The sequence below is a fragment of the Hippocampus comes genome, unplaced genomic scaffold (assembly GCF_001891065.2).
Source record: "Hippocampus comes isolate QL1 unplaced genomic scaffold, H_comes_QL1_v1.1 scaffold128, whole genome shotgun sequence".
Taxonomy (NCBI): Eukaryota; Metazoa; Chordata; class Actinopteri; order Syngnathiformes; family Syngnathidae; genus Hippocampus; species Hippocampus comes.
The window spans coordinates 265,425-278,764 of NW_017805852.1; the positions used below are offsets into that span (position 1 = coordinate 265,425).

The following is a 13,340-nucleotide window of genomic DNA, read 5'->3' on the forward strand; positions in this document are numbered from 1 at the left end:
CAACGTGGGGTCGAACGAGACGGACTTCCGCCAAGGCGCAACAATTTGAAACATGTCTGGAAGATTGGGGAGAGAAAGAAACCCAAAAGGAAAAGAAACAAGGCAGACGCTGTTCCACTCCGCTCCTCCGGATGGCGGTAATGAACGTTTGAAAGTCATGCTGGCTTAGTGCCCCACTTTGCCACCCTTGCAACTGGACTGGAACAGCAAAAGAAACAAATCTGTGCCCTTATTATTTATTTGTTTTCAATGAGCAGTCGTTTGATTCTTAAAATTGATAACTATAGACAGAGCTGAGTGAAATGTGAAAAAGTATGACAAACTCATTCAAATGAAAATGATTGCAACAAATAAATAAATAATTAGCACTGTGAAAGGGAGGGGACTCAATTAAATACAAACAAATAAAAGTGCCCTGGAGTCGGTTGAAAAATGATTTCACTAATCAGTCAACAAAACAACTGATTACAGTTACATAATATAAATGTTGAACTGAGTTTCAAAAACAGCAAACATTTTCAAATGAAATGTCAAACATCGAAAGAATAAAATAACTTGAATAAAAGGTTTCACATTAACCGTTGCTGGTTGCCAGAAATGACAACCTGACCCTAGAAATTAAAACCTTAGCCGAGCACATTATTTTACCTTAACTTTAGACACGAGTACGTTGCACTCCGCAGTCTCCACTTTGTTGTACTATGCCCTCAATCTCCGACAGAATTCATTTCTAAAAATTACAACTTGACTCTACAAATGATAACCTTTGTTGAACCTGCTTTCGTACCTTCACTCTGGACACTACGGCGTTTCACTCCGCAGTCTCCACTTTGTTGAACGATGCCCTCAATCTCCTACAGAATACATTTCTAAAAATGACAACTTGACTCTCGAAATGACAACCTTTGTTGAACATGCTTTCGTACCTTCACTCTGGACACTACGGCATTACACTCCACAGTCTCAACTTTGTCGTACTCTCTCCCTCAGTCTCCTCCTCAACAAAACGTGTCACGTTAACTATCGGCGGTTGCTAGAAATCCCAAACTAACCCTGGAAATGATGACCTTAGCCGACCATGTCGTTGTGCATTAACCGTGTATGTCGCACTTCGCAGTCTCCGCTTGGCCGCACTTTGCCCTCAGTTTCCAGTTTCGTAGTTTCGATGTCGAGGTGTCGTCTCATGTTCCCGCTTCTTCCTGTGCTAAAAAAGAAAGCATTTTCCTTTATGGGCTCCATAAATAGTCATGCACGGCGGTCTTGGAGTATCGAGTTGTCCAAAATGTGGACAATTGCCTTTGGCCTGCATGTTGCCACCTTCATATTCCATTACAAATTCAAAATAGCTGCAGACGGTGTTTGCAGCTGTTTTTTCACTGCTAAAATAATCCGCTGTGGGTAGCGCAGCCTCACTAAATATGGACGCCTCTGTCATGGAGTCTCAGGAGCAACTGCTCTGGCGGTTGACGTGAACCCAACAATTCCGGGGTAATAGAATGTCAGGGAGGTCGTATCAGAGCGGGTTGTTGTGTCAGCAGCCCCTTTCACACTGCCTGGAAAGCCTGGACTTTTCTTTTTTCCTCCCGTCACTATTCTATGTGAAAGGCACTGACACCAAGTTGGGGTATGAATAATATGAGCAACAGAGAGGTCGCATCAGAGCAGGAATTGGTGTCAATGTCCCTTTCACGCTGCCATTTCAAGCCGTCTTTTACCCACGTCCCTGTTTTCTGTGTGAAAGGCACAGACGTAGAAAGGTGGTGACAAAGAATACCTGTCAAATTTAATCTCCCTGGAGAGAGTTGAGTAAGTCAGAGTGGAATGACACGTCAGTAGCCCCTTTCACACAGTGTCAAAGTTGCTGCTTTTCAGGTGTCATAAGTGACGTGCAAAAGGCACGCAAAATGGGTGCGTGTAATTGACAGGCTAATTTTCTGGGCTCAGAGGTCGTCGAGTGTAATGTCGTGTCAATAGCCCCTTTCACACTTCGCGACAGAGCCCCTGTTCCCCCTCATGGTGTCATTGTCTGTGTGAAAGGCACCCATTTGGAACGTTTGCGGTCACACCGTATCAGAGAAGTCGGATCAGCAAGTCCACTTCTGGTCTTTTTCACTACCTCGTCTCACCTGTGCCGGAGGTCATTATCAACCCCCATCCACCCCTTTTACCCGCCGCCCCCTCTCCACCTTTCTCGGTGGACACTAATGCATTCTCATTTGTTCTTGCCTTGCAATAAAAGCCCTTCATCTTCCCCCTCCTCCTCCTCATTGTTTCCTCACTCAGCACTTGTCTGATTTACTGCAGGCTCACTCGCACCGGTGTTGTGTTACCAAAGCATCGTCCACGCTTACGCGAGCGCGCCCGCACACACACACACACACACACACACACACACACACACACACACACACACACACACACACACACATGTGTCAAGTAGTACAATGACAATACAGACGTTTTCCTCAACCTGATGCCATAAGTGATGGTCGAGATTTCGATAGTGATCAAAATGATCGGGATTCTCATTGCGACCATAATCGTGCTGCCTTCCTACTAAGCGGCCCTTTGCAGGCTTCCTCTCGACACGTACAGTACAGTAGAGTCGGCGTGTATCCATTCCACCTAATTTAGGCCCATCTTGTCTTGGCGGCGGTCTCCTTCGAGTGCCACTCCAGTTAAATGCGGACCTCCCCTTGGGGCCAAATACCGGATGCGTTTACGTATTTTGGCCCGTCATCGCAAACATGTCAAAACATCATTGCTCACTGTGTACAGTCGGCCCGCAGGAAGGATGGATCGTGTTTAGCGTGTGTGTGTGTGTGTGTGTGTGTGTGTGTGTGTGTGTGTGTGTGTGTGTGTGTGTGTGTGTGTGCGCTCACACTCGTCTCCACACTCCGAATGTACCAATGTTAAAGTGTGTATTTAATCCTCTTAGCACCCTCCTATGAAGACTTCCCGCCCCCCTTAAGCTCCACATCCATTCTCGGCGTTAGCTTCCAACCGACGCTCACTGCTGGGTTGTTTTTTTTTTTGTTTTTTTTTTTTCCAATGTAAATATGCCATCCGCACCTGAACACCTCGCCCTAAACTGCCCGGAGCGTGTTGAGCTTCTGTAAGGCGTTGATCCACCCGGAGCGAGATTGAGTCTCGCACCGCTAATGACCATGTACATTCGCGTTCGCCTCAGACGCAGAATGTTGACGCCTCAGCAATATGGGAAGAAAAGGAATGGGGACGGTAGGAAGTTGAGAGAGACGGATTGAAGGCGGAAAGGTAGGAAGTTGCGAAGGAGGGCGACAAGCAAAGCATCCAAAGGATGGATTAGCAAAGAAGGGGGTGCATGGGAGGAAAGCAGGGATTAAAAGGAAGTTTGGAGGAAAGCGTTAAAGACATGTAGGAAGTTGACAATTTTTTTTCTGAGAATTTTGTGACTCTCTTTTTTTTTTTTTTCATCATCAAAAAAAAGTATTTCCAGCTTTTTCTGTCCTTTGGTAATCAGCATTAACACATTGGTTCGCTTGAGCAAAAACAACAAAAGAGCTTTTACATGAAAAGAAACAGGTCAAGCGCTACGTTTTTTTTTTGTTTTTTTTTTTGACATGCGGTTTGCCATTCACTCCATGAACTGCATCATCCTTTCTCACTATTTTCACCCACACTTTCTACTAGCTACCATGGACACATTGTCTGTCCCCTATATGTACGGTACACGCTCTGCTCAAGTGCCAGATGCTTAATTTGGTCCAACATTTCTCGCACTCATAATCTCCACGAGTCACCACAGCATCTTGATCTTCTACTCAAAAGCTATGCTGATGTCATTTCCAAAGCAGCTACCGGGATCTATTTGTCTTTACAGCTGTTCATCAATCTGAACTTCACAGACAAGTTGGGCGAGACCCCCTTCAACATCCACTAACTGACGTATAGATTCGTCTGTGGCAGTAACCGGTTGGATTCCAGTTGACGAATATAAACGCCCATGGAAGTGTGAATGAGTTTAAAAAAAAAGTTACTTGTGTGAAGGTTGGTAGAGAAAACGGTTATGAAAGAAATTACGTTATGGGATAGATGAAGGAAAAATTGTATTGTCGTAAGTCGGTGAAAAAAAAACATTTTCCTGCCCAACCTCAGACGACCCAACAGCAGCAGGGCCGTGCATTATTAAAGAGCAGGGGGGGACTCAAGGGTCCCCTCGAAGGCACCACGTCAACAGAAAAACCTTGCTTGAAAAGCTCCCCGTGCATATGAATTATGAAGCCTTTGTTTTGTTAGCCCTAAAAGCTAAACGCTAGCAGCTGTTTGCCAGATAAGTCGCCCTGCGGGTGCAAGTGGCACATTTTCGCGGAGGTGAGCCCCAGAGTTGTCCAAACACGACGTCATTTTATCCAAATGAGTTTTTGACACTTGTTAAATTGTATCTGGAATCGACAACTCCTCAGCAAATGGAAAGAATTGAGTTGACATCAGGCCGTGTCCAGTATTTAGTTTGTGATATGCTAATATTTTCTTCTGGAAAATGATTTGTAATATTATGAGAAAGTTACATTTTATTTTAGAAAAGAAAATATTCATCTTTATTGGAAAACAATGAAGGGCGGGAAATGAGATTCCCCCCCCCCGTGGATGATCCCGGTTGCTTGTCATGTTATTTGTACAGTGCGGTACTATATAAAGACAACGTGGAGGAGCCGCCATCCGTCCCGTTTGAGCGGGGGGGCGGGCTTGTCTCGCATGTCTATTTGTGTCCTGGTAAATGGGTTAGCGTGGACCGGAATAATCTGTGTGGCTCCCAGTGTAGCGCGCCGATATAAATACACTTGATAGGACCACGCAAGCAGATGTTTCTCTACGATAGCGTCTGAATTAATCATCTCACTCCTGAAGTCTATTTATGAGGCGGAGACTATGTTTTTTTTTTGGGGGGGGGTTGATTTTACTGCTTCCCAAGAGCATAAGGCCTAACTTCCTAGATAGTCTGCCAAAGAATAAAATACAAGGATTCTAAGACTTTGAAACAAGCCAACTGTGGGATTCAGTCAGGCCTAACGTATCACCTGCCTAGACGGGTTGCCAAGCAATGTGGAAAATGAGGTAAACATGAAAAGTGCAAGTTGTGCCTTTCGGAAACAGAGTGGGTTTTACCACTTGGCAACCAGCTAGCGGTAGGATTCATTCAGACCCAACCAGTTTCCTGCCTGATCGGGCTAAGCAAATTGTAAAAAAAAAAAAAAAAAGGAAATTTGGAAAGGAGCCAAGTTAATGTGAAACATTTTGGATTTTACTACCTTGCAACCAGCAGATGGTTGCTTTCAATCACAGCCAACTAATTTCCTGCCTAAATGGGCTGCCAAGCAAACTTTTATCCCTGTACTGTTTCGAGTCATCCATTCGGGAGCTTCAGTCTGCTAACATTGATCCGCCACGTTAAACGGTCTTGACAGACCAAGTGTTTCCTCGGGGAGGAACTGGAGTGATTCTGCTGCCCGTCCCTTCCCCTGATTGAATTTGCTTCAGTAATAACTTTAGGTATCGTCAGCCCCGAGCGCAATTTTGGGCCGATTCGATTTTTTGCTAGCTAGCCTGACAGGTTATCTGATTTTTGTGATTGGCCTTTCGTAACAGACCTGAGCTTGTTATTGTCGTCTTAGTCTTTTTTTTTTTTTTTTTTGCAAGTGAATCGACGGTAACGCTCAACAATTATATCTTTAGCACCACCAGGCGGCTGACGTATAACATACGTAGCGTGACAACAACTTCCCTGTTTGTCTGAAGACCCCATAGACCACGCTAAGATCGGAATTGGTTTTAACGTGGTGAAGGGCTCATGTGGCTCATTACGCGAGGTTATTCCAGGAAGTGTAAACAATTGTACATTTGTGTTCATCAGGCAGCTCAATGTTTTCTGAATTCATTGACAACTATTCTGATCATCGATGATTTGGAAACCTTGTTTAACTTTAAATTGTGCAAATCATTGGCATTTCAGTCTTTCAACAGTAAATATTGTCCGATTTCTGTTGTCCTCCACGAACAGGGTGATTATCTTTGTGCTGAGTCCAATTCAGACATTTGCCGATTTTCTGAGATGATTCGGACCAAACCAGAAACTGAATCATCATCAATTTATGTTTGTGCATTTTCTGCCCTGCCAAATTGAAATCATGCCCTGCTTTTAAATATATATATATATATTTTTTTTTATCCGCGTCCTCGATGAATTGAAAAAAACGATTTTTTGCTGATTAAAATAATAGCTTAGTACCTACGCTGCCATCTACGCCAGGCCTTTTAGAACCGCATTTAGTGAGAAGCTAACAATTGTATGTTTGTTGAGCTGGTTACCCCATTGAAATCGTTTGCGTGCGGATGCGCGTTGTCCGAACCGCTGATCTTCGAAATCAAGCGCAAGACAGAAATGGTCCTCCGAGCGGGAAATGAGATGAACCCTGGACGACTTTTAATCAACGCAGCCCGGTGACGGGTCCCCAGTGGGGACAATCTAATTGAGGCGCAAGCTACGTATGGCCTTTAACACTGCCACTCTACGGCTCCCCCCGGTGCGGGGGTCAAGTAATTGCGCCTTGGTGGTCCGTGTTTGAGGTCAACTTGAGGGTCAATGGCATTTTGCAGCAAGGGAAGGGAATTGGAACGCTGTCCTCTGGACATTTTGTCCGGAACGGATTGACTTTCTCAGGCAGTCACCTGCCGTTAGCCGCGACGCTAATTTGACACGAGACCGCTGAGCCGTGGCAAGGAAAGCTATTCGTGAGCAGCCAGCTTATTATTAACCCGGGACCTCATCACGCACTTAAACGCTTTCCGCGCCTTTGATGACATAATCATCAAGGGTTCATTCTTTTGTCCGTGATGAAAATGGAGACATTCTAACCCAAAGCATTTACCATCAAATTTAACGCCAGACTCAGTAAGGGCTACTTTTTAATCATGCAAATATAACCAAGTGGGTTGATTATTATTATTATTTTTTTTAAACTTCATATCGCTAACCTTATCTTTATGTTTAAATTCAGTCTCAGTCCGAAAAACGAACTCGAACCCAATTCCAGCTCTATGCCCTAACCTAGCCTAAAGCCTTCATGTACATTAGGGCTACTTGGAACTTATGGTCAAGAAAATTTTTGGGTTCCCCTCTAAGATTTGAAAAGAAAACCCGCATTCCGACGTCGAGCCCAGTGACCTAAACCGGAAGAAATTGACGAATACGGCAGCCAAGCCCCCCCCCCCCCGACCTTCGTTGGTCTTGAATGAATGTGACTCTGACCAACAAATTACAGATCGGTATGATCAAGGGCTCAATGTAGGCAAACCACCATTCGTATTTACGATTTTTTGGTATATATTATTTTGTTGATCTGATTTGTTCTTCAAGTTACACTGTTTTTATCTTTCGGACGCACGCGAGGCGAAAGTTGCTGTTCACGTGAGTTTTTTTTTTTTTTTTTTTAAACAATCTTTATCCGGGAGCCAAGCTTATCCTGATAAATACGACTCTATTCACGTTATAACGTGATATTCAGTGTTTTTTTTTTTTCTGGTGTTTCAGCAATTCTGTAAAACTCCATAAACGGCGGCTGTGACCTGTGAGTGAACGGATATAATTGCAGCACGTCCTCGACGGATTTGGATCCCCCCCCAAGGGACAATTAATCATGGAAATGAGCCGGCAGAGGGGAAGCTAACGTGATGCGTTCTATTTATGTACACGTCAACGTGGGTTTAATTGCGTGTTTGAGGGCGAACATCTGCGCACACGCGTGCTTTGTGTCAGTTTAAAACATACATGAAGATCCCGGTGGCGGCCTTGGCGGAGGTTTCCAGGCGCTTCGTTTCACGGGCAGGTTTGTCGTCTAGCATGTCGAATCGCAGACGATTGTTCGCCCCTTTGGGACGGCGTCCATCACAAAAGTCCACGAGGCACAATAACGGCTGTCATGAGGGGCGTTATTGAGCGAGCGGCAAAATCTGATTTTAAAATTGCCAATTGTGATTGATGTATTTGCGCTTATTCACACGGTAGAATATCGATGCCCGCGTTTGGGGCCTCCAGCTGTCCGTATCGGCGTCGCTAGCTCAACGTGGATGAGCGATCGATATAACGGCAGGATAAAGGCAGTAGTCCATTTTAAGTGATACATTGCTCAGTGTGTTCGTTTTTTTTGTAGTTCATTTCAAACTATATTCAAAGTTTAAGGCCTACAAATCTTGTCATAATTGCCTGACTATTCTATGTTGCTCATGTTTTATGAATTTGCCGCTTCGGCCGCCGTGTTGTCGTCGACGGGCCGTCGTGCGTCACACTTTAGCGGTGGTGTGCGGCAGCCAATTGCCGAAAATGATCACCGACAGGATGGATGCCCAAGGCGCGGCCAGGAAACACACCTTATGAAAATAGCTTGAGAACAAATCTATTAAAGTCTCTTGAACTGTCTGCCAAGTGCTTTACACGATGCCTCTTTTCCTCACTCAGCGAGAGCCGTGTGGCACTTTGGTGCCTCAAGAATGAAAGCCTGCATGTTTTTTTTTTGAGACAATAACAAGTAACATTAAATCTGTTCGATACATTTGAGTAAGTTATTGATTGATTGAAATGTTCTGAACTCCTGTTTGATGTTGTATCGATACTTGTTCATCGTGTGTAATGGTGATATTTTCCCTTTTTTTTTCCCCCCCAACAGGACAAGTCGTCGTGGCGACCGCAGTCGTGTCGGGAGTGTACGTGTCACGACAAGGTGGTCATCTGTGCGCCCGTCCAATGCGTCAACCCAAAGTGCGACTTCCAGAGAGTAAGATGACCTTTTTCAACCATTCCAACATTGACTATTACAACCACCACGTCACACCCAAAAACTAGAAATAAATGAAGCTTAAAGGTAAAATACCGTATAAATGACACTGTACAACATAACGTACGTGTATTTCGGAAACTTAACATAGACTTCATGTATTTTCAAATAATGTAGTTCAACCTGAAATTTTGTGTTGTTTTCTGGTTGAAAATTCTTGAGACATCAATACGAGCCAAAATGCCATCGAGCATTCGATGATGTGTGTGTGTGTTGTCCAAAGGGCGAGCGCTTGAGGATTCCTGCCGATCAATGCTGCCCGGAGTGCGTTTCCTCCATCGAGGGATCGTGCAACTACCAGGGCATCACTTACGCCGTACGTCACGACAACACGCGCTCAAGTTCTTTCTGCGCATTTCTTACGTATTCCCGTGTGCCTCTGTCGGTTTCTCTCAGCATGACAGTCAGTGGAGTCCTTCGCCGTGCACGATATGCGAGTGCTCCGCAAGTGTGGCATCTTGCGGCCCCCACCGCTGCCCCGCCCTCAGTTGCCCCGACAACCACTACCCTTTCACCCCAGCCGGGGAGTGCTGCCCGAAGTGCGCTCGCAATGGAGGTAAGCGCACCCGGTTAGCCAGCAGAAACTGGCATTCTGGCTTTTTTTTTTTTTTTTTACCTCTGTGCCGGAAAGACTTTTTTTTGGTGACTCGACATAAGATGTATGAATTTCAGGGACAGTGCTTACTACAGTGGACAGCCCACCATGTTATCAGGTTATAGGGTGCACAAAGGGGTTAAATATCACCTTGGTCATTTCGTTTGGCTTCAGGGACGGAATTTTCAAACATGGAATAAGGGTCTCCGAAAACCATCGTACCTCCTGGCAACCTCTGATGATGATGATGATGATGTCATCATATTTTCTTACCCGGTAAAAATGACCAAAGGGCTTTCATTGAGCCGATTCATCCTTAGGAGCGCTTTTTACAAGGTTAGCAATATTCCTTTATTCCGCTCAAGTACTTGCGAGGCCATCGAAATCACACCCCAGACGACGCACATTTGCATAAGTTCATTTCCTCGCGCCACTTTAGCGTTTCTTAGTCAAAGTCGAGCTATTACACACAAGGCAGGAGGCTGTTTTGTGCCATTTCCACACGCAGGCGGGAGTGCGGGGAAATTGCGCTCAAAATAGCTTTGAGGATTTCAACAACACATTCATTCACCTTAACAACAATAGCAAGTTTTGACATTTAACTTCCCTTTTAAACTCGCGTCCGTCATTTGCATGTGAAACAGTTTTGCTTCTCATTGTTGGGATGACTCATTCACGTTTGCAGCTCTTTGTATAGCACATTTGTGTTTTGTTTTTTTGCCTTTCAAGATTGTTTGAGAACATTTTAATGACTTGTGATTCTCGAGGAAGCAATTTCCTGCTCAATGGATGCTTTCAATCGAAAAAGATAAGACTTCCTGTATCTTTTAGGGAGTTGCTTATTAAGACTTATTTGTGGCAAGATGACCCCACGCGGCTGCTTCGAAATGACAAAATTCATGTTTTTGTGTTTTTGAGCATGGCCCTTGGAAGCATATTTGTGAGTGTCGTGATATTAGACATGCCGATGAAATTCCATTTTGCTAAGTGAAAATGGCCTCAGAGGATCCATTTTTCAACAATTAGAAATGAGAAATAAGCAGGAAAGGGCCAAATCGACCCCAAAATAACCACTTTGAAGCAAAATGGCAGAATTCCTGCCAGCATGGCCCACTTGAGACATTTTGTGCGTCTACTCATGGAAGACATGCCTACCGAATCCGAATGCTGCTCAGTGAAACTGGCTTCACATGCTGAACTTTCAATTTGAAGGACCGCGGAAATGACCAATATGATCCGAAACCGACCGACCACCCGAAATCAAAATAGTTGTTTTTGGACAAGGCTTTTTGAGACTTTTTTTGGTGGGTCTACTCATGATAGGCATGCCTTCTGAATTCCACATTGGTCCAATTTGATCACGATTCGAAGGATCCCGGAAATGGACAAAGTGACCACATCATTGAAGCAAAATGTTTGATCGACTTCCTGTGTCTTTTTCGGGCCTGGCTTTTTCTCGTGTTTCACCTCATGATCGACCTGACTACCAAATTCCATTTCTCATGAGCACGTTTGCGTGTGTCAGAGTCTTGCTCCTGGGAGGGTTCCGAGTACAGGGATGGCGAGGAGTGGCGTCCCAGCCAGTGTTCCAGATGCGTTTGCCACAACGGCGACGCCCGATGCTCGGTGGTCGAATGTCAGCGAGTTGTCTGCCAACACGTGAGTCTCCCACACAACCTGCCGTAGCCCCTTTCGCACTTTGCCGTCCATCGGTAGATTTGGAATACAAAACCATTGTTGCCGTCGTCTGCCGCAAATGCCACAAAATTGTGATGCGTCGGCAAGTTTGTGTTTCCCCCAAAAAACCAAAAACGTATGCTCTCGCTCAGAATGAAAACTTGGTGATCCAGCCTGGTCAGTGCTGTCCTCAGTGCGACTCCAACCCGTGCTTGTCTGCCGGCAAACAGTATCAGGTAAAATCACTTCATTCGGTACCCCTCAGAAGAACGCAAAATCTAACGTGTGATGGTGTTTGTGTGTGTTTGCGTGTTGACAGCATGGCGAGCAGTGGCAAAAGGACGCCTGCACCACGTGTGTGTGCCAGCATGGTCAGTCCAAATGTCACACGCACACCTGCCGGCCGGTCACCTGCGATATGGTGAGTGTGTACACAGTGTTCACACAAACAAACATGAATGTACTCTCACAATTATAGACACACACACACACACAGATCGGAATATAAACAGGATGGTGAGGCGGTGAAGAGCGACATTTGTTTATCCTTGCAACGTATGTTCCACAACAAACACACACACACACACACACACACACACACACACACACACACACACACACTGTGATTAAACAGTAACCAGTTTGTACTAGACAGCACTAAACAGTCAATGGTAAGTGCAAGACAAGATAGTTACCAGTACGCGCTTGATATTTGCAGTACCGGTATGCACTGAACAAGTATCGCAATGTACTAGACCGGTGGTTTCAAACTCATGGCCAGCGGGCTATTTGTGGCCTGCAGGATGACTTTTGCGGCCCTCAAGTTTAATGTTTGTGTGACCCCTGTGTTTTTTTTTGCTATATGACTGCCCTGTGTGTGTGTTTTTTTTCCCCCCACACATATTTGGGCTACCATAGCTCACGCTCATGGCATCTTTCCGTGAAATGTAATTCTGTGTTGACACCAAATGGAAGCAAAAAAAACATACCATGGACATAGATGCACTCTGTACAGGAATGCGCAATGACATTCAGCTGTGAGCAGATCCTCCTCCATTTGGATGCACACAGCGACGCTGCAAATAGATTGCGGTGCAAGACCTTGTGGAATTGTTTCGGTCTCTCCCTCTCTCACACACGCACGCACGCAACAGTTGACATTTAATTTGCAGTTGTAAGCAATTTTGTCTGTATCGGTACCTCGTTAGGAAGGCGTCGGAAGGCGCACGCTGATGAGCACGCAATCAAATGTAATGAAAAGACGCAGTTATGCCAGAGAGGCAGTTTTACATGTTGTCACACAACAACTGACACAGTAATATCCGGGGCGGATTTTATTCATTCATAATTCTTAATTTTATTCATTGGATTATTATTATCAAACTGCCATGACCTGACGACTCAGCTTTGGAAATATGTCAAAACAACGCCTCCCTCAAATGGGCTCTTTTTTTGTTTGCAAGTCAGTCAATTGATACACTTCAGTAGTTAGTCATTCGCGCAGTTAGTTAGCTAGCTAATTAGTTCCAGGTCGTTAGTCATTCAGGCAGTTAGCTAGCTAATTAGTTCCACGTTAGTTAGTTAAATCACTGACCATTTGATCTGTCAGGCAGTCAGTCGGTTGGTTAGTTAGTTGGTTGTCGCATTGCTGGGTGATCAGTTAGTTTGTCACTGGGTTGGTGCAATGGATGGCTAGTTAGTTGGCTGGTTATTGGGATTGTTGGATGCTGAGTTATGTAGCTAGCTACCTAGTGAGTTGGATGATTGATGAGTTGTTTGGTTATTTGGATTGTTGGTTAGTCGGTCAGTCGGTTGGTTAGATTGTCGGGTCGTACTGTGAGCTGTTTCGGATATTTGATGTGGTCGTGCTGTAGCTACAGTACATGAGGTAGCCCAAATATTGAGGGCCCTACAGTTAACATATATTGCCTAGCTGTCCATACACCAAATTTACTGTCACTTGATGTATCTTTAAAGACAAAGCCGGTTATCCTTCGAGTGCCAACTTTGTGTGCCATCTCACTGATGCGAAACTAACGAAGTAGAACTCGGGGTTGGAAGTCAGCGCGGAGCTTCAATCATGTCCTCTTACTCTTGGAACACATGTGTGAAAATGTCCTCCGGGATGATGGAGATCAGTGGCGGGGGTGTGCTGCTAACAAGCTCACTCGCTGGCCTGCCGCCCGGTAGGCTGGCCG

At 45.0% G+C, this 13,340-nt stretch overlaps 1 protein-coding gene across 2 annotated transcripts in view; it reads left to right on the plus strand.

The window, feature by feature from the left end:
- Positions 1-13,340, plus strand: part of fras1 (Fraser extracellular matrix complex subunit 1) — a 100,597-nt gene that overhangs the window by 16,013 nt on the left and 71,244 nt on the right. For both annotated transcript variants that reach the window (XM_019888515.1, XM_019888514.1), the window contains exons 3-8: positions 8,703-8,810; positions 9,094-9,186; positions 9,267-9,426; positions 10,991-11,124; positions 11,295-11,378; positions 11,462-11,563. In XM_019888515.1, the coding sequence (XP_019744074.1) occupies positions 8,703-8,810; positions 9,094-9,186; positions 9,267-9,426; positions 10,991-11,124; positions 11,295-11,378; positions 11,462-11,563 (681 nt within the window). The remainder of the gene's footprint in view (positions 1-8,702; positions 8,811-9,093; positions 9,187-9,266; positions 9,427-10,990; positions 11,125-11,294; positions 11,379-11,461; positions 11,564-13,340) is intronic.